Source organism: Anabrus simplex, chromosome 1, assembly GCF_040414725.1.
Source record: "Anabrus simplex isolate iqAnaSimp1 chromosome 1, ASM4041472v1, whole genome shotgun sequence".
Lineage (NCBI taxonomy): Eukaryota > Metazoa > Arthropoda > Insecta > Orthoptera > Tettigoniidae > Anabrus > Anabrus simplex.
Genome location: NC_090265.1, coordinates 891,145,320 through 891,167,147, shown reverse-complemented (window position 1 = coordinate 891,167,147; position 21,828 = coordinate 891,145,320). Strand labels below are relative to the sequence as shown.

Here is a 21,828-nt window from a genome sequence, read left to right as displayed (position 1 = left end):
CTTTTGACCGCCTAGAGGGAGGACGCGCTCCTGCTTCCGTCCCGTCATGGGATACCTGTCTCGGGCTAAGTACTATTCTTTCTTCGGTTATGTGAACGAATCTGATCCACGAAATGTCACTACAATATTTGTCCCAAATGGAAGATTATAATTGCTTTTACTCAAATAAGGTCTAAAATCTGAGGTAAATTAACAAATACCGCCATTACTTGAGAAATCTCTAGAGAAATATGTATACGTACTGTACCAGGAAATAGTTATGGGGCCAGAGCATGGGAAGGACCTCAGGTTGTGTGCGGTTGCGATTGGAGTTGGTAAAGGGAAGGATGATTTTGCAGGGAGAATAATTAATAGCTGGTAATTAAAATTTTTGACAATATTTATTGATAATCTCAAGCAAATCACCCTGCTTCTCCTTCATCAACATTAAATTTTCAATTGATCTCTTCAAAATGCAATTAAGTAAATGAAATATATGCGCTGTTATAATCCAATACATCAACTCGATGTTAATAATGTTCAGAATAAATACCAGTTTCCTAAGATCTCAGTACACCCTAAAGTTCACCTAGGACCTCTCATATAAACTCAAATTCAAAATAACACTCTGATCATAGAACTTCATTCAACCACTTGTTGATTTACTAAGATTTTTAAATTGCAAATTAAGTCCATCACTTGTGGTGAAAACCTAAAGTCTTTCTAAATTTGTTAAACATAATATTATCTTACACTTGCTTTAACAATCATATAGTTCAAATCAAATATTTTCAATCACTTGAAGAAATCCTGCAGTTCATCTAAACAAATATACAAGATTGTTAAATAGTGCACTTGTTATATGACAAGCCCTACAGTTCATCTAGTTATTGTGAAATGATTTCGGTTTACACAACTTCGAAGAGAAACCTAATGTTCATTGAAGTCTCTTACAATTTCTACAAGCAGAATTCACACGATTAAAAATTACGAAGCACTTTTCATTTGACCAACGTAGCACTGTTGAATGATTGAGTGCATTATCAAAAGGTCAGTCATTGTCTAAGTGTAATTACTCACTTAAATAAAGGTAAAATTCACTTATATCACCTGTGTTCTGCTCATAAGAATGGATGAAGTACAGCTCTGCAGCTCGGTGACTGGGGCTTCTGCAGCAGACAGCCTGAACTCGAACTCAGCACCAGCAGCGTACCACGTTCCATCCCATGACGACACCACGTTTTAATCCCTCGTAGATACCACGATCAATCCCTTGCTGGATACCAAGAATGTCCCTCGAAGACACCACAAATAATCCCACGCTGGATATGACGTTCTACGTAGTGTGATATTACGACACTTCAAGATTTCTGGTTTTTAAAAAAGAAATGTTGAAACACGGGAAAGTTCAATTGGCACTATACAGTGAGTTGTAGGACTATTAATTATCATAAATGAGTTGCATTTCACACTGAAATAAGTCCTAAGGCACAGTTTGTACTCGTACTTTTGTACTATGACATTAAGTACGTGACTTGGAACAGCACAGTCTCTGTCACAGTTCGAGCTATAAGTCAAGTTACTGTAGTAATAAAATGATATCGCTTCTGCAGTCGAAAGCACAGTCTTTCACCACACAGTTTATAAGACATGAAATGAGACACTAGCACAGTTCATAATAATCACAGATTATGTCAAAATTCAGTAATAAGAGCAACTATCACAGTCTGTTAAATACTCAAATAAATGCAATTAATGTCTCTTCTAGAACAGTCTCTTGAATCCTAATATTCGCTGCTTAAGTGGTTTTTATGAATGAGTTCTCATAATACGAGTTCGTATGACCTAACATCACCATAAAATGTCCTTAATATTCAGTTCTTTTCTTATGACACTAATCGAATGTTCAAGGAAAAACAACAACATGAAATTAGCCACACTCATTCCTATTAATTATTGAATATTTGAGTGGAATAGTACTTCAAATAGTTCACAATCGTAATTGTATACGAGAAATACATCTCAAGACTAATGAAATGATGATTAATTGAAGGTCTGATGTATCACGCACACTTTCCTATTATGCTTGTCACTATAAATGATCATGACAGAGTGTGAGAAATTAACACAGTCCATGATACTGTCGAATGGTAAATTAAACATTGGTATTCACAGTTCTACCTAAAAGTACAGTCTCTATAGCGAGATCACTTGTTCAAGAAATCCGTAAATCTTATACGACGAAACTCGGTTTGATAGAACTTTATAAGATCTCACACGTCCACGACGCGGTTGAAACTTCACTTACTATGATCTTGCACAAATTCAACGTTTTAGAATATGACTTGCACATCTCTCGCGAAGTGCGATGGAGCAGTATGACTTCTAGCCAGGATCAAGTTGTAGATTTCAACTGACTATACCCTTGAGTCATTGACCTATTTATATTCCACTGGGAGCGAGCTCACTGGGTCAGGCGACAGAGGGGTGGTTATGGATTCCAAACTTCTACTTGTCATATTTTCTGAACTACTAGGTGGATTGCTCTCAAATTTTGAACATTGTACATTTGAAATATGGGCTAGATGTTGGTGTTTGTCTCGTTTTTATCCGTCGAGCCATTTAGAAGTTATAAAAAACATTTCTGGACGTTTCCATGGGGAGGTGAGATACATGTGGCGCTGACGTCACTTGACCTTGTTCCCCTATCTTGCTGTCTCCCTCACACTTACACGGAGCAGTAGAGACGAGAACATTCCCTCGGACAGCTGTTCCTTATGTCACAACTCAGCCATTCTTTCATAATTAAAGATTTTATAACCTGATGTGCCAGGGCCTATGCCTTTCTGGTACAGTACTTACGGGCTGCAGACAGGACTCCATTATGTTGCGTTACGCTGCTTGCGCCGTCTTTTGTTTCTTTCTTGAGGTCCAGGGCTAGCATCAATGAATGGGAGTGCTATGTCTGAATTCTCATATCTTTGTTCATATGACTAGCGCGGGCAGTTCAAACAGCAAAATACCATGATCCATGGACCAATAATAACGAACGAGTTAGGGCACAAAACGAATGAGCAACATGAAAACAACACCTAATTAATTCAAACAATTTCAGTGAGCAAAGACATCACACATGACAATGTTAGACAAACAAAACACTTACGGAAGTACTGCGACGTAGCATAAATAATAGTTGTAAGGCAGTAAAGTATGTATTCACTACAAATATAATATTTAGTATTATTTCTTAACTTACCTCAGATATTAGACTTTGACTAAAAACATCTTCCATTTGGGACAAATAATACCGTGACAATTCGTGGATCAGATTCATTCACATAACCTCTTTCTTGTTTTAATTTAAATGTAAATTTTTCTTTTGCTTAGTAATTTACCCTTGGAATTCACATTCACCATTTAATCATCGAAATGACAGCTCTTCAGCTACGCATCGAGCTTTTAATTTTCGAGGCAATTCCCTTTTCCTTTTATTTAAAGAAAACCTTGTAATTAACATGTAATAACCTTTCCACAGGGAGCCTCTGTGGCTCAAACAGCAGCGCGTCGGCCTCTCACCGCTGGATACCGTGGTTCAAATCCCGGTCACTCCATGTGAGATTTGTGCTGGGCAAAGCAGACGAGGGACAGGTTTTTCTCCGGGTACTCCGGTTTTGCCTGTCATCTTTCATTCCAGCAACACTTCTCATTTCCTAGCATCTATCAGACATTAATACATCACTTTGGGAGTGGCGACCACATCGTACTAATAGCCTATACATATGATTCATTCATTATATCCCTGACCCGGTCAATGACTGGAAAACAGGTTGTAGGTTTTCATTTTCAACCTTTCCACAGGTTGCCTCTGGTAGTTCAGTTTAGCTTAACTCAAACCAGTTAAAACTATGATCATTTTTAGAAGTGTTTTTAGAATGAAAGCAACTTAATTGGCCTCTGTGTTAAGTTTTAATTTCTTTCTTTTCTCTTAAGTTAGTAACAAGGGATTAGCCCTTTTATAAACCAAACAATGTTCCTTCTATTTTCCTTTCTTAAGTGTAATCTGAAATTGCCATTGTATGCAACACATATCTGTGGATGCAGTCCAAATTTACATTCATTTGTAAATGAGTTTATTTCCATTATTCTTGTTTTGCTTTAATGTTGTTCGTACCTTTTAATCTTGGTTTTGTTAGTTTATTAAATGAAGAGTTTGAGGGTGATTACTAGAGTCGAGAATTATAGGCACTAAAAACAGTTAAAATAGGCAGGCATACAGGCTCTTAAATTAGCCAAAATAGACTTAACTAGGCACTAACATCTAAAATAGGCATCAAAATAGGCACAAAAAAATTACTTATAATTTAATAACACACTCAATTACTATAAAAGGAATTTACAAGCAACGTTTCAATGTTTTCCGGTAACAGTCTTGTTCTCCTCTCATGCATGTTTTTGTACTGAGAGAAAGATCTCTCAACATCACATCAAGTGATTGGGCAAAATTTCAATGAAGTCACTTCATCTGGTTTTATTTCCCCGACAGCGGCTGCCTTCCCAGAGTTTCGGACAAAACTTCCCCTGACTTCTTCCACAATCCTAAATGACTACCAGGGGATGCCACGCTTCTTCAACTTGGTGATTGCTCCTGGCACCTTGTTGAATTTTGAAGATGCTCCGGTTTATGCAGGGGCATATTAGCTCCCAACATAGCAGTGCATAGGTCTGAAGAAAATGCTTCTTGGTCGCTGACCAAAGTGGACTGGTAGAAAGGCTGCGTTGATACAGATTTCTGTACTCATATCAGATGCACTGCAGTATTTCTACGTTGATCTATGTGGTATTTTTCTCACATCTGATCTGAAAAATAATAAAATTAACATAAATTACATTGTCCCTGTATCTTAAATTTCTACAGTTGGGCTAATTGGCAATAATACTTAGTATATACCATGCATTTGTTTCATAAAAAAAGAGACTATTAGAGATGATGTTTCTAGAAGTACAAAACTTTAAAGTAGGAACAATGGAATTAGTAATTTACATGGAAATATGTCCTCAAGGATTTTCAGTTATAATTTGGCAGTATCGTGTCGAGTTCACCGTGTGAAAAATATAATAAAAAAGACGTGAAACAATACTGGAGTAGCGTAGAGGAGAGATCCGTCCATTATGCTTGCCAAGGAACCACCACGCTGGCCCTAGCAGTATTCTTATTTATAAAGAAGAATGAAAACCAAGGCACTGTATCTCAGATTTGTGAACATTTTATTTGTTTCTCTTCGCCGGTTTTCGTCAGCTGGGTCAGCTGCCATGAAGACTATTTTCTGTTGCCTGCAATAGATCCTGCATCATGTGTGCCCACAAGGCCGCCACCCTCGTTGAAAATTAAAAAACGCGTAATTTGAAATTATGGTGACATGCACTCATAACCTTATTTTTGTCAAAATTTAGTAAGACTCTAGAGGGGATGCGAGAGGCTTGCTAACCAGGGAGCTTAGGCCCCTAAGACTCTCTTTGCTTTCCTCTCTCTCTCCCCCCCCCCCCCCCCCCCCCCCCAAGTACAACAAGTCTTTTCGCTGCCCTTGTCTTGTAAACATAGTCTTGGCAACCTTGTAAAATATGCTGTGGCATCGTCCTAGCCAGACTACATTGGATCTGCAACCTGTGTTTCGCAAAGGCTTGGCGGAAGTGTGTCCAACTCCATGCCTAAATGGTTAGCGTGCTGGCCTTTGGTCACAGGGGTCCCGGGTTGGATTCCCGGCAGGGTCGGGAATTTTAACCATCATGGGTTAATTTCGCTGGCACGGGGGCTGGGTGTATGTGTCGTCTTCATCATCATTTCATCCTCATCACGATGTGCAGGTCGCCTATGGGAGTCAAATCAAAAGACCTGCATCTGGTGACCCGAATATGTCCTTGGACACTCCCAGCACTAAAAGCCATACACTATTCCATTTCATTTCAGCGGAAGTGTAATAAGATTCAAGATTTTTTTAAAGGGAGTTTTAAAAATTGCATTTCAGTTGAAATTTCTATTTTCACAGGAAATGAATCCAAGTTCAAAATACCAATTTAATTTTCATCCATTCTATAACAAGAGACCACTGGCATTCTAAACCCCTCGTTCAGTAATTTAATGATTATTTACATTTGAGCAATATAAATAATTGAAAGTGCACAACTAATACAGCATTGCAACAAAACAACTTGCCACAATACATAAGTTAATATGCCTATATACGCTAGAATGAAATGCGATCATAGTTCTCGATCACAAAATAGGATAAAAGGAACAAACAAACTTACCTCCTTACAGCAACCTTGACAGACTACCCTTCCATCCGCAGTGAAATTTTGATCCCCTGCGATCCACTGCTTTAGCCAGTAGGACTTTAACGATTTTTCTTTAGGCATTGCCGCAAACACACTTCTCCTTCTTCCACTTCACAATAAATCACAACACATTCTGAACATAAAGAGTGCGCGTACAACAGTATGCATCGAAAGGGAGGTACAGGGCATTTGGGTTGTGCAACATACTGTAGTTTGACGCTGACTGGTTCTCGCATGCGTCTTAGGAGGTTGGAAGGGTTGAAAGCTTTGAGGTCAAATTGTTCCTTGCTTCTCATGATGGAAATTTACCTAGAACTATTTCTGGGGACTTCTGAGAATTCCCATTTTTCTTTGTGGGGTAAACAGATATTCAGAAAAGAGAAGATAATTCTGTCGAGCACACTGGCTACAATATAATGCGCTGGAACAAAATCAGCTTTTTTAAAATACAGTCAAAAGGCATCAAATAGGCAATTAAACTCCAAATAGACACAAACCCATGAATAGGCATTTATATGCACAATAAAACCAACGAAATATAGCTAAAAAGACCCTAAAATGGATTTGTATCTCAAAAGCCTACGTTTCTGAACACAGGAATAAATAGGCAAATTCCCATCTCTAGTGATTACCATCTATGTTTCTTTCCCACAATGCATACTTAACCATCTACCTCTTAGGGTTCCATGCTGCTTCCCACGTCCTTTCATAGCTGTCAAGTTTGCTAACCTGCTTATATTGTTTCGAGTCTGTCATACTTGCATGTGTTCTAATGTTTTTATTGTGTTTTAAAATTCAACATATTTATCATAAATCTCTTATTTAACTAAACACATTTGTGTAACCTGTAACAAGGTTACATACATTTAAGTTGTGACCTTACAGTCTTGGCCTCGTCGTGAGCTACGTTGTTCGTACCACCAATGATAAGCACTGCAACGCCACTCCCAAAGTTCCTAGTGGCTTCTTCTATGTTTTCCAGGACAATGCTGATAGAAGCTCCCATTTCTCTGGTTGCTGCTGTATTATCGTCATTTATCACTCCTGCAATTTCCCTTGCTTGGCTATCACCAAACACAGCTACCTTTGCTGATTTAGGCCTAGCTGGGTCTTGATTCTGAAATCTAGGCTTAAATTTTAACCTTGGTACAGCAACAGCAGCGGTTCGTGATGTTTTGGTTTCACACGCACAATTACTTTCCTCCTGAATTCGATTATTTAGTGCTAAAAACCTATTTCTGATGTTTATTTCCAGATAAACTGAACCCCATTTGCTGGGTTGGGTCAACCAACTTTTACAAAAGAAATTCTTGGCCACCACGGAGTACAGAACATTGAAGTCAGAGGAAACATTTTATATGACATGAGCAATCATACGCTATTTCCATTCTAAATGTACTTCAGCTTCTCTTTGAAGTACTGACAAAAGTATGCAAAAAAGCAGTCAACTCAAGGCAGTTTGACAGTGTTTCGAGGAGCACAAGTCGTAAGCTGATGCGAGGACAACCTTCAACGAACACATTTAGAACAAGGAGAAACCCTTTGGGACAATTCAATGGACCAACGGTCTACATTTCGGGAGCACGGTGCGAGGCTCAAACTTTGTGTCTATTAACGGGATTCGCAGAGCACTTGAATGACAAACTTTTGAAGGAGTTGTACGTGATGTGGCAATATAGCCCAATGAGGGGACGGAGTCATTTTTATATTCTGAAAATATTGGCTGAACAAGATGTACCCCAATCGAACATAAGTGACTACTGTTCGGCCAAATTAGTAAAATCGATCAGCGCGTGGGGTAGAGAGTCTTATGTTTAGAATTGTTGAAGAGTGAAGTTGTCTATCCATCGTGTATTCACTGAGAGAAGGTATCTGAAGTTACATCGTATGTTGTAGGACTGTTATCATTCTACACGTATGGTCAGACTTAGAAAATTATAACCCAATGGGGAGAAGCAAACTTTGTAAATTTACAATGGCGTGGGCCTATAGGAACAATCTTGGCACTTAGAGATGGATCCATTGTGCGCAAATGGTTGTTAGCAAAGTTAGATAGATTTGTAGCAAGTTCTATACCTAGAGATTGCCAAAGGTAATAAGGGATAAACATTTGCAAGAGTGAACATCTGCAGTGACAAAGTAGCCTGCCTATTAAAAATTCGCTAGTTCTGTAAAATACATTATTTTGTGGGATACGAGTAATGGAAAAATTATGCAAAGTAAAATCCAGAATTATAAACCAAGTTTGTCGAACATTTTGGGCAATAACACTGCTTCTGTTCGAGTGAAAGGGAAGGAAAACAACTAGTTAGGAATGTCAAGCGCACAGTAACATAGTAGCCCGCGTGTGAATGAAAACTGGTTTCTCAGTCAAGGGCGGCCGCGTGCCAGTGTTAGTAGTGCAACTAGTGAAAATTCCCTGTCCCAGTTTCTAATAAATGAATGAATGGTGTGTCTACACAGCAAGTAAGAAGCATACGACCCGAGGAACATGTTTCTTTGCCAAGGATGGAGACCTATGGAGATTTCTACTTCATCATTGAGGACATCACCGTGGCCATGGGAGGTTACTAAAGGCTGGGAGAAGCCTGGCTGGAGATGGATGCGATGGATCTTCTAAATAGATCAGTACCAGATTTTTGATGAAATTATGACTGTGATATTGTCTAATGTTGCTGAGGGAATAGGTTAGTTATGTCACGTAAATTCCATATCTTAAAATTTTGTTTCGCAGGACTATGTCCTAAAATTTTTCAGTAAGATGTAGGATAGCTTTTATAATAATTCATAAATACTGTAAAGTACATGTTGACTAATGCGTGAAGTCAGAGTTTGTCATTTATTTCATTTTTGTAGTTGAGAAGTTAGCATAAATTTTTCTTTCACTAGTGCTTCTTGCTTTTACATTTCTTTTGGTGTTGAGATGCAATGCACATCTTGGGGTAAAGGTGTAACTTAAAAAGGGAATAAGATTTGACTCAGTAAAACGTTAGCTAGATAACAGGATTAAAGGGCATGTGAACATGGAGTCACATTTTCCTAATAATGTGCATGAGGTGTGAGTGAGGGGGAATGCTTGTGGAGCTGTGATCCACACACTTGTTAGGGTACGAACATACCGAAGATGCATCGCAGCTCGCGGTCGCGGTTTATATCGTGGTCTATGCCTAGATGTCACCTCCTGGTAACACAAACACACAGTTTTAAATGGAACAGTTCAAGTCCAAGATGCTCGCTTCCATTCACCATCGCGATTTACCAGGAGGTCTAGCGCGATGACAAGAAATTTTGTGTTCTCGTCGCTGTAGAACGGGAGGCATCGATGTAGGTTGCTCCTGATTGGCTTGTCCGGATTGAGATCACGTGATATATCTCCCCGTTCTACTGTGCCCTTGATCAAGGTGTTCACAGAGCCCGCGTGTGTATTCGTGTGGTAGTTATTGTACTTCACTGTATCAATTTTTTATTCCACATTGTTGTATATGTATTGGAACGTCTCAAGGGACATTCTCGTGTATGTATGGAATCTGTCCGGATGGTGTTTCAGTTCTTCAGATAAGTTGTGATATTCCCCCAGCGCCTGCCTTCTTTGATTCATAGGATGAGTATTCCACTGGCGGGCTGACTGATTCGTGTGCTTATGCACAATGAATCACTATCTCCACTGTTACTTGAATATATACTCTATACTTGTAAAAGCTCAGCAATAGAGGATAAATTATTTTTAACTTGAATGCGGAGATCTAAACATTACGTCCACTCACTGTAAACACATCTTAGAACACTGACAGGTAAACTTCCCCGGTATGTTCACCCTCCATCGAACGCGACGTAAACCGCGACCGCAACGTAAACCTCGACCGCGACCGCAAGCTGCGATGCATCTTCAGTATGTTCGTACCCTTAGTGTCATCTTGTGTTTTCTAAGTGTGAATATGATAAATTTTGTGGTGTTAAGAGCGTGTTGTCACGATTTAGTGCGAAGTTATTGTTGGTTAAATGTTTTAGTACGGCAATCTCATGTTGCATGTTCTGAGTGTGGGAGTTCAGATTTCTTTAAATTTATATTATTATTATTATTATTATTATTATTATTATTATTATTATTATTATAATGATTTATAATTTTGAGTAGTATTTTCTTGAGTGGAGAGTGCGAGTTAGTTCAGCAACTTTCTGGATTTTTAGGAATGAATTTACATAAAATTTTGGTATTATTTCAGTCTTCAAATTGTGTATCAGAGCAGATTTGGTCATTTATTTGAATTTACTTAATAAGCATGAACTTTTGAAGAGTATGGAAGAACAGGACAGAGTCATTTATTGTGATGTCCAATTTTAGCAATCCTTTGGACATGGGACTATACTTTTTGGATTTAAGGGGACGTGTTCCTACGTTAAGGCCTGATTTATTGATGTTTATTGTGTAAAGTGCCTCGGGTTAGATTTGTTTCAGCGAGTGGCTAAGGGTAGGATTCCAGGAGGATTTAATTTTTTCTTTAGGGAGTTTGAATCTCCGTTAGTTTGTGTTACTAGGCCATGTAATATGCGAGGGTAATTTATGTGCATCTATTGAAGAGTTTTTGGAAGTAGCCGATTTTGTTTTCGTATTTTGTCCATGTCATTTCTGTATTGCTGCAAATGAAATCTTTAAATAGCACACTGTTTTCATTTCTGAGTGGTCCTTATGTTATAGTACCAGTGTTTATATGAATTTGTGTCATGTACTCTTTTCCAGAGACCAACAGTGATTAGGGAGTGAATTGTTTACTGTGATACCTTTTCCACTGAAATTGTGGGTGTGGAATTAGCCTGAATGTAGCATGCTTGTTGTATGGTAATGGAAAATATGACTTGTTAATTGTTATGCTCTTTGATTTGTGTAAAGTTTGTTTCTTTTCATTTGATATGTGGTGTGTGTGGTTCCGAACCACAATTTGATTTTTTCTTGTTGCGATTTGTATAAATAGTACGATATGCTTTACCACTCAGATATTTTATGTGTACAGTTAGATTTAGGTATTCTCCCCCCACCAAAGCGCATTAGATGACGTCTAAGGTTAGGGACCCTACTGCAATGTCAAGTGTGCAGTCAAGGGAAATGCTCATCTATCTATATATTTAAAAAATTTATGAAAACTAAAGCCAGTCAGTTCGGCCATTCTATCTGGTCGATTTCCTTCATTTCTTTTAAAATGAAAGGTATTCATGCACAGATTTGTCATCAGGTACTATAAATCACTTAACTTCCGCCTTCCTCAAATTACTTGATTTTTTCAATTATTTGTCTTTTAGAAGCAATCATATCTTTGGTTCTAATTTAGGCACGGAGTTTGTTTTGGCCTAAGAACACTCAGTAGATCAAGCTCTTTCATTTCAGCTCTTAACTATTCAAATTGGTTATTCTGAGGAAAGTTATCAGTGCACATTCAATTTGATGTCTCATTTCTTCAACATTTTTTCTCATTGAAGCAATCATATCTTTCGTTCTAAATGAGGTACACAGTTCGTTTTGGTCTAAAAATACTCAATAGATCAAGCGCTTTCTTTTGAGATAATAACTACTTAAATTGGTAGATTATAAGAAAAGTTACGAGTACATTTGTCTCCATGATGAGGATCTTTGGAGGACTTTTTAACAGTTCGGCGCGTAGTGTTGTTCCAAGGAACATTTAATTCAATTTCTTTGTGTGATGTATTTTCAAGTGTTTTGTTGACATACTATTACATTCTATTACCACAGCAGATCATGTGCTTTATTTCATTAACTTGAAACTTTGTAAACACATCCGTGAGGATGTATGTATGTTGGGTATTCAGCCCGAAGGCTGGTTTGATCTTCCACAGTTCCGCAAACAGCTGTCATAGATAACCTAGGCCTCACTGAGGATAGTAACGAACAACACCATACTTTATACACTGCGGGCGGAGCCAGCGGGAAACTGCTATAGTTGAATAAGTGAACAAAACAAGCCAGGTGCGTTGTGTGAGCATGTGAGCCCAAGTCCTTTTAAGTGTTAAAATTTTCAAGTGTTCAGTGTAAAAGTTAAGTGCATGTGTCGGTGCATGGTTGAATGTTTCTTTGTACAAAATTTTTCAAGATGAACTCAATGAAATCGACAACTTTCTCTCATATTTGTATTTTTGTCACGTCTATTTTGATTGACAGTCTATTTCATTTATTTATTTCATTTGTTTTTATGAATAAATATTTCCTCATATGTGACATCATGCTTCTGCCAACATCATTTATATTATATATTATTATATTTATTAATTATATATTGTTATGTGCCAGCCCCAAGGCAGCCCCTTTCGGTACTTCCAGGAAGGGGCTAGCAACTCTCACGACCTGGATCTCACTATGGAAATCAATATCTACATCACTGGATCTCCCAGCCTGCTTGTAGGGTGGGGCCAGCCTTTCTGTGTATTGTTCTCGTCAGCCGGCTTACCTGTGAGTTTCTTGGAGATTTGATGGGAATGTTCTGCCTCGAGTCACCGCGCAAAAATTCTGGCTGAAATCCCCCAAGCTATAAAAAAAGGGAGGCTAGCTGCGGACAGTCAGTCACAGTGTTCGACTCCGTGGTGGAGTCAGTGTGAGACTTAGTGTATTGGGGTTCGGTGGCTGGACTGAGGGCGACAGAGGTGTTGGCTGTCGCTTGTGTCCCACCGAGGTCTGAACCAGGAGCTGTTGTTGTGGTGTCGGAGAGGACAGAACAGAAGACTCTAGTGTGCTTGTGTATTTCTGTGGACTGAGGATCACCGTGAATTAATGAGGAAACCCACTATCACGAGTGCGAGGATAAATGGACCCGTGTTAATGTTCGCTGTTGTGAGTATCGTCCTGCAGTTGAATACTGTCGGGTTGTTTAGTTGTTGTCTGCATGTGACTGTGTGAATTACTGGACTGTCTGTGGAGTCGAATCAACGAACAGTCATCGTGTGTTGAGTGGTCCGTAATCCTGTGTTCAGATCAAGCGTTCTGCACACAGCTTCTGTATGAGGTGACTGGACTACTTGAAGTTAAAGTAAGGATTAAGCATCCCCAGGTAGAGCAATCGGCTGGGCCACCTGCTGCACCATAAGGACGAGCAATTTGAAAATAGATAGTAATTAGTAAGTGTGGCCATTCATAGCTGATTAGAATTGTGTGGGTATATATGTATGTGTGGGCAGTTATTGGGTCATCCTGAAATAAATTAGAGTAATGCAACGGATAGAGTTTTATTCGTAATAATATGTTCGCCATCAAAATCCAGGGTGTAATTTTATAATAAGATATATTTAGCGGATTTCAAACTGACGCCCGGGATCCGCTGGGTAGTTTGGGGCACATTACCTTGATGGTAGAATAAGGGGACAATATGAAGCTCTGCAATGTATAAAAATGTATTAAAAACAGAGAACACAGGACAAATACATTATTACTACACCGAATCAGCTTAATTTAAGTGAATGGGATGAGAAAATGTTACCAGGTACGAAAGAGATGTGTACTGTCCGATGCAATCTTATGCCTGCATTACGAAGGCGATGAACAGCTTCCAGATACTGAATACCAACACACTTCATATCCTGCGATCCACGAGCATAAATTCGTCCATTCTCATCTTTGTAGGCCGAAAATGGTGGATGTGTCCATTTCTCCTGAAATTACAAGCATTCAATAAATATATTCAGAAAATGTAATACTACAGAAGTCAGTAAAGTAACATTTCAATAAAGGGGTGATAACTTTTATGTCAACCAAATGCATGGCAAAGAGTCCATAGATGTAAGCTTTCAGCTGACAAAGAGTTTGTGGACTGTGCAAATTGGCAGTGCAGTTAGGCGTACAGCTGTGAGCTTCCATTTGGGAGACAGTGGGTTCCAATCTCACTGTTGGCAGCCCTGAAGATGGTTTTCCGTAGTTTACCATTTTCACACCATGCAAATACTGGGGCTGTAATTTAATTAAGGCCATGGCCACTTCCTTCCCACTCCTAGCCCTTTTTCTATCCCATCGTTGCCGTAAGACCTACCTGTGTCTGTGCAACGTACAACAACTTTTAACAAAAAAACAAAACAAACATTTTTGTGGTTACACTCAGCATTAGTATGACTGCATTGTAATTTTTTTTTTTACTAACAATAGGAAAGCTACCTTCCCACTGGTGTTCTATCGAACACATTTCACAATGATAATATGCTCAACCCAGACAAAAAACTGAATTTATACATTTGTAGGAAGCTGCAATTTGTTTATTCTCCTTCTGAATACCTTAAGAACACATGAAAGCTTTGGGCATCACTATATATACATAATGAATAAAGAATTATACTAACTGAGTGGAAACATTTTGGAAACTGTTCAACTAGAGCTGAATTCCTTTCCTGATGCCAAGCATACATGGAGGTATGCATTCACTGTTGCATGTTTCTCTTGCGGTTGATAGTGTGATACATTGTAAGTGGATGAAGATGTGTGTATTGAGATGAACATTAACACCAAGCACCAAAGTCAAGGGAATTAATCCAATGCACCTAAATTCCCCAACCCAGCCAGGAATCGAAGCCAGGGCTATGCTGACCATTCAGCCACGGAACCAGACAAAAGAAATTACCACAACAAAGTCAAATGTGTTTGTTATGTCCTCAGTCCAAAAGCCAACTGTATCCTCCAGAAGTCTAACATCAGCTACCACACAGAGTCTAGGAGTCACGAAGGAGCCTGGGAAGTGAATTAGGTGTTTCCTGTAGCTTTCCTCACCACGCCAGAGGTGGAGTTATTACGTATCAGTCTGCCAAGCTCACTGAAATGCATACAGCAACCAACCCTACACCACTCTGAATAAAGCAAGTCCCCGTGATGAATAAATAATGTAAAAGTGTTGTCGTAGGGTTGGTTGGTGTATAAAATTCACGAGTACATTTCCTTCTCCTTTATTTCACAAACACAACATTTACGTACCCTTCCTTTTACATATATATACTGTACACATTTCGTATAACAGATCCAAACACTGGTGAGGACAAGGTGTCAAAACCAGCCTTATGATTGGAAGTCATGTATTTACTAAGTGCATCCCTAACCTAACACATACTTCTTCAATCTTGAGTCCTGCACCTCTTGAATTGCCACAACCATCTATGAAAGTTGGGCTGTTGTTCCCTCACAGCTCCAGCCAGGAATCACTGCATCAATTTCACAGACATATACATAGATTTTAGATGGCCAGGCCTCTTGACAATTTACAAAGTATGAGATCACTGTCCCATTTTAACCACATATGTTCACTGAATAAGAAGCACCATCACCATAAAAGATGAGAATAATATCATTTATGGGGCAATAATATAAAGTCCTATCACCATGCTAGCTGAAAATCACAAGTAACTCCTCGCAATGTAAAAATATCAGGCCAAGTGAAGTCAGGTATTCACGATGTAGAAATATCAAATCAAGTGTTTGCAAAGAAAATATCAAAGTCTAGCCATTTGTTCACATCCTGCTAAGGCCAGTCCTTATAAGCACATGGACCACATGGAGTCAGCATCCTTAAAAGCAAGTGGTAGGTGTTTATTCAAGCCAAATCTGGCTTGGAATAAAGACATTTGTTATCTGTGATTATGAGACTAGATATGTGCCGAATTTCATCGCTTGCAAAGGGCCAACTACAGAAATAATTCCAGAACGTGAATTTGGGGTATCAGGTGCTGTTTTCTTGACATTAATTGAAAAATACTTGCATAAAGGACATTCACTGTGGATAGATAACTGGTATTCAAGTCCACAACTATACGTTGACCTACACAAAAACAAAACGAACACATGTGATACAGTCATGAAAAGCAGGAGGGGTATGCTGAAATTTACTAAAAACGTGGAGAAAGGACAAATTGAATCAATATTGGCCGATAACATTATTGGTATCAGTTGGTTTGATCGTAGCGAAGTTTGTTCACCAAACCGATATACTGACAACATGAGATCCACAGGGAAGACAGGCAGACAAGACAACCTGTAGTGAAATCGCATTTTGTTATTGATTATAACGAGTATATGGGTCCTGTTGACCTGTCAGATATGATGATCAGCTACCACAAATAGCCTAGGAGTCACAGAGGAGCCTAGGAAATGAATTAGGTAGTTTCCTGTAGTTTTCCTCACCAAGCCAGAGGTGGAGTTACGTATCAGTCTGCCAAGCTCATTGAATTAAGAGTGCTGTTAGAATGTTTTGATGACAGTTAATTCTTAGTAAACTTAACAGTTAAACTTATAACTTTTATTGGTAGAGTGAAAACCTGGCCTGCTACCCAGATTCGTTTTCAGGGTTCAAAAAGTGTCATGTAAGGTTATATAAGCAAATTTGGAGACTCGTCAGCACATGATCGTTGGCCTGAGAGAAGAGGGGTACTCATGCTACACTAAAATATTATTAATTAATTCCTATGATAACATTACAGTGGTGTTCAAATTTATTTCAAGTTTTGGCAATATGTTTGTTGAATTTAATCATAAGAGAATTATTTTAGTTGTGCCCCAGTAAATAGTTATATGTTTCATTTTCTTACAGTTATGCCCTTCAGGTAGAGAGATGTTAATAGTTAAGCGAGTTACATAGAGCTAATAAATTTAAACAGTGGGGCAGTGGGCTCTCAGGAGCACATGAGCAAGTGAATACCCAGTTTTAATACATCTTTACGCATTCATGGGTAATTTAAAACTTTCCTTTCTTTCGACCTGATTTCGACAATCGATCGAAAGCATTCGACTTATATCGAAGCTCCGTTACACCGACAGTGGTTCGTTTTGACTGACAGTGCAGCGAGCACACTGGATAATATAGATGTTGATTCCCATAGGGAATCTGAAATATTTGCCCCGAATGAGTAAATTTATAATACCAATATAAATGGTCCGTTATTAGACATTATAAATTTTTCAGCTAACTCATTCTTGGTTAGCTGGAAAATTTATAATGTCCAATAACGGACCATTTATATTGGTATCATACTGGATAATGCGCTATTGTGCTGATGACTATACGCATGCGCAAAGCAGATGACGTCATGCTTTATGCACTGATATTCTCATTAGCGAGGAGCACAGTAAAGTACGTGCCTTGCCGTCTAGAGGGACTCTCAAACCAGTGGCAGTATTACAGTCGACCACAAGGGTCCGCCACCTCCCTTATATGGTTAGCCACAGCCTCCGAGGAGCTACTATTGCATTTACATTACCGGCAGATTTCGCTAGTAATTCTGAATAAGCATTTTCTGGCTCTTTGTGAACAGATGTTCGTAATCACGGGAAGAAGTTTACTTTACCTTATGATTGGAAAATCTTTTCAAGTGAAATTAATTTGAGTGTTGTGTTTGGTTCTCTGTTTGCATGGTTTGTAACCATGGTATTCTTTGTGTAAGAGAAAATGAATTCAGTTCAGGTAATTTTAAACAGCGAAATATTAACCTATCAGGATAAGTTAGAAATTAAAACACTTGCACAGGACAGACCAGATTTGAAAAACTGACAAACGCAAGTACAGGCGTACGTTTAAGAGAGAAGTATACGAAACACGCATGTGGCTCTGTGGATTAAGATCTCTAGGAATGAGCTTTTTTGTTTGCCCTGTTTATTGTTCAACAAAGGAAGAAGTGTATGGATTTCAGCTGGGTGCAAAGACCTTGCTCATTTGAGTGAAAAAATAAATAAACATGAAAATTCTCATGCACACAAAAACGCGAGTATTAAATTCTCTATGCTAATGTTGTCTATAATTTCTAAGATGAGAATACTTAACATGTGATACAGTAGAACTCTGATAAACCGAGATAATGTGGAGACTGTTGGGGTCAATTCGGAAACAATTATTTTTAAAAAATCGACCGGCAAGTGCGGTACACATTATTCGTATGCTTCTCGTCATACCCAGGTGAACTTCGTGCTATTTAAAAACCAAGAATAGTGCTCGCATCCTTCAATGTTCGCAGTGCAGTAAAGTTATTATGAATTTTACTTTTGCTCTACACTAACATAGCCGGCCCCGCAGTGTAGGAGTAGCGCGCTTGCCTCTTACCCGCATGCCCCGGGTTCGATTCCCGACCAGGCCAGGGATTTTTACCTGGATTTGAGGGCTGGTTCGAGGTCTACTCAGCCTACGTGATTACAATTGAGGAGCTATATAAAGGCGAGATGGCAGCCCCGGTCTAGAAAGCCAATAATAACGGCCGAGATGATTCGTCGTGCTGACCACACGGCACCTCATAATATTCAGGCCACCGGGCTAGCCAGCGGTCGCTTGGTAGGCCATGGGGTTTGGTTTTGTTCTACATTAACACCCAGATGAACTTCGTGCTATTTAAAAACCAGAAATAGTGCTCGCATCCTTCAACATTCGCAGTGCAGTAAAGTTATTATGAATTTTACTTTTATTCTTCAGTAAGAGATCAGGCTAGTGTAAAATTTATCCTCGGTTACAAGGGTTCTACCATATTATTTGTGTAAAAGGAACCATACAAGGAGCATTTAGTGAAATGATTTTTATGTCCTATGTTACTTTTTTTGCTGATTTGAGACAGGAACAAAAATGTTGTTGTAAACCACCTAAAAATTTTGTCATGAGCCGCCAATGAATTTAGATATCCTATTCGGAGCTGTTACAGTTTCAACACCTTGAGTCATCTTCAGCTGCAAACGAATATATGAAAAAGTACACATTCATATTTCATTGAAACAATAATCTTGCTAACATTTCTGATAAGCACTTGAAGGTTAATAAAATTTTCAGGTTGTAAAAATTCACAGATGAACATTTCATCTTTATGGTGAAGAAAATATGCTGATTACTTGACTAGTATGTTTATGATGCAGGCAGTGGATAAGGATTGCTCACTTAACAAAGAATATTTAAAAATAACTGCGTAAAATAACTGCTGGGTTATTCGTTGTCAAAGTAGACTAATTTTAAACAAAGCATCGTCAATTGTTAAGATGTTAGGAACATACTCTACAAGGAAATATTTAATATCGCACATAAATAAAAAATAAACACCTCTTTAAGTACACCCCCTTCAACTTTCCCGTCAGCTACCTTCATTTTCCCTTTAACACCAACTCCCCTACTTTCACTTCCTCACACCAGTGGAGCTCCAACTCTCCACTGCACACACAATAACTGTGTTCCACTTACACCATCAATATCAACACGGAGTGAGTACTTCAAGTTTTTTCTTATTAGATATTCTTTGTTCCTCTTGTCCTTTTCATCTTTTTTTTTTTTTTTTTTACATTCGTATGCATTTTTTCCAAATCTGTGTCTCTTTGTTGGGATAAACTGAATGAATGAATGAATAAATGAATGAATGAATGAATTAATGAATGAATGAATGAAAGCGTCAAACTTTCATCAATGCAACAGTTTTTGAACGGGGTGAACATGCCATTAAACTTGTATGTTTACAAGGCTTTATTTTAAACACCTTCATGATGACTGTTGTTATCATTGAAATGTAACGACCACAATAATAAGAGGTACCTGTTTCTAAACATGAAATCTGAGAAATGCGGGGTCATTATTAGAGGATCGGTTGACCAATATTCAAGAACTGCAAGTTTCTTAATTCTTGCCATAAGCATTGTCACAGCAAAAAAGACATTTCTGTAGCCTTGACCTTAGAGACAGTGGCATTGTTTGCATAACAAATACAAAATTTTTGTCTGTTTCAACTGTTATATGCTCCATAATTTCTCCCGAGTAAAGAAGCACTGGAATGTGTCTAAAGGTGTTGCTTTATCATGAATGACACCGAGTGATATACCCGATAAACTGTCATCAAAAGTGTATATTACAGGAGTAAACATATTATCGTGCACCACCGAAACAAAGCATGTTAGGAATAAATTATTTTCCTGGTTTGAGGAGCTGGTAGTTGAGGCTTGGCACTATCAGTCATTAGGACTAAAATCACTACCCAAATCACCGATATCGAAGTAATCATCTTCCGATTCAAGAGTATTAACAGCTTCTGTAAGTTCGAACTCCGAAAGCACGCGCCATCTGCTCCTTGAAGCCATTTTTACAAACGACGGACACAGATGCTTTGCAGCCTGCGTTTTGACTGATTGTCCATGTGCTCTTAAAAGATGTAGCTTGCTACCACCTAAGTTTGAAAACCAAAGGAAACTCCAAAGGTACCTTATTTCCTTTTCGGAAACTTAGCTGAAGTTGCCAACGAGATATCTCAGACGCAGAAAGGACGCGATGTACTACCATGCACAAGATATCTCGGGCGTAGCAGTTGTGTTCCGCTTCGTCAATGAACAACACAGCTGTTATTTTGGGCAATCATTAAAGATTCATTGTTAATTAAGCAATCCTTATCTACATGTCTGCATCATAAACACACTAGCCAAAAAATCAGCATATTTTTCTTCACCATAAAGATAAAACTTTTGTCTATGAATTTTGACAACATGAACATTTCCTTAACCTACAAGTGTTCTTAAGACATCCTAACAAGATTACTATTTTAATGAAATAAGAAAGTATACTTTTCATCAATTTTTCATAGGTGAATGTAACTCAAGGAGTTGAAACCTGTACTATATCTATAGTTCTTAACATTAATAATGTTAAAGATTTGATTTGTAAAATCATGGCACCTTTTCTGTTTAAGACAATTTTGTAAACAACTTATCAAATGTTCTATTGTAACTTGTATGGTTTGAGGTGTGGGTTACTGTAGTCATGTCCTAGTTCATGAACCATGGGCAAGGGGTGAGTGGCCTTCTAAGTGGTCCCCAGAGTCAGAATACCAGCTGCAATGGAATGGACATCTCGGCATCTCGGACATATTCTGAGTAATGGCCCTCCTTGTGCTCAGGCGACTAGAGCTACAGAATCCATCAGTTGTCCCTAACCTAGAGGAGAGATCCTCACTGGGACTAAGCGTAAGTAGGGCAGCATCCCGCTTCACAAAATTTACCAAGTTCAGAACTTTTTCAAGCAAGCAGCAGATGCGTCTGGATGTGCTAGAAATTAATAATATTTGAGCAAGGTACCTGCACCTGTTTATGCCATGAGGACAGTATCTGCTAAAGAAACTTAAATGAAATAGGGAAGGTTCATAGAATTTAAAACCCTTGTGTTGAGCTGAGGTGTACCTCACTAATTTTCTTATGTTTTGTCTGTTCTATTGGTTCATATTTTTTATCATTTCTGCCCGAGACATTCCTGATCCTAGAAACTTATGGAGGGAGGAGCTTGCTAATGAGTGTAAAATTTGAGGTTTGCCAACCGTTGGTACCAATATGACAAAATTCTACTACTTTTGGAGTACAATCATCTCCCTGTTTCTGATCCTAATATTGACCATCGGCAGACTGGTAAGGACCTTTAGGACTAATGTTGCAAAAATTGTGGGATTTATTAATTCTCCAGATGGTACGACGTCTTCAGCATCTCAGTTAAATTCCCTTTGCTCTCATGCCTTGAAAATGAAAGACAAATGTCACTAAATAAAATTAATATA

General features: G+C 38.6%; 1 protein-coding gene across 1 annotated transcript in view; it reads right to left on the bottom strand.

The window, feature by feature from the left end:
• LOC136857707 (aminoacylase-1A) overlaps positions 1–21,828 on the bottom strand; it is a 179,614-nt gene that overhangs the window by 110,550 nt on the left and 47,236 nt on the right. Inside the window, exon 3 of the mRNA XM_067136573.2 lies at positions 13,791–13,962. Within this exon, the coding sequence (XP_066992674.2) occupies positions 13,791–13,962 (172 nt within the window). The remainder of the gene's footprint in view (positions 1–13,790; positions 13,963–21,828) is intronic.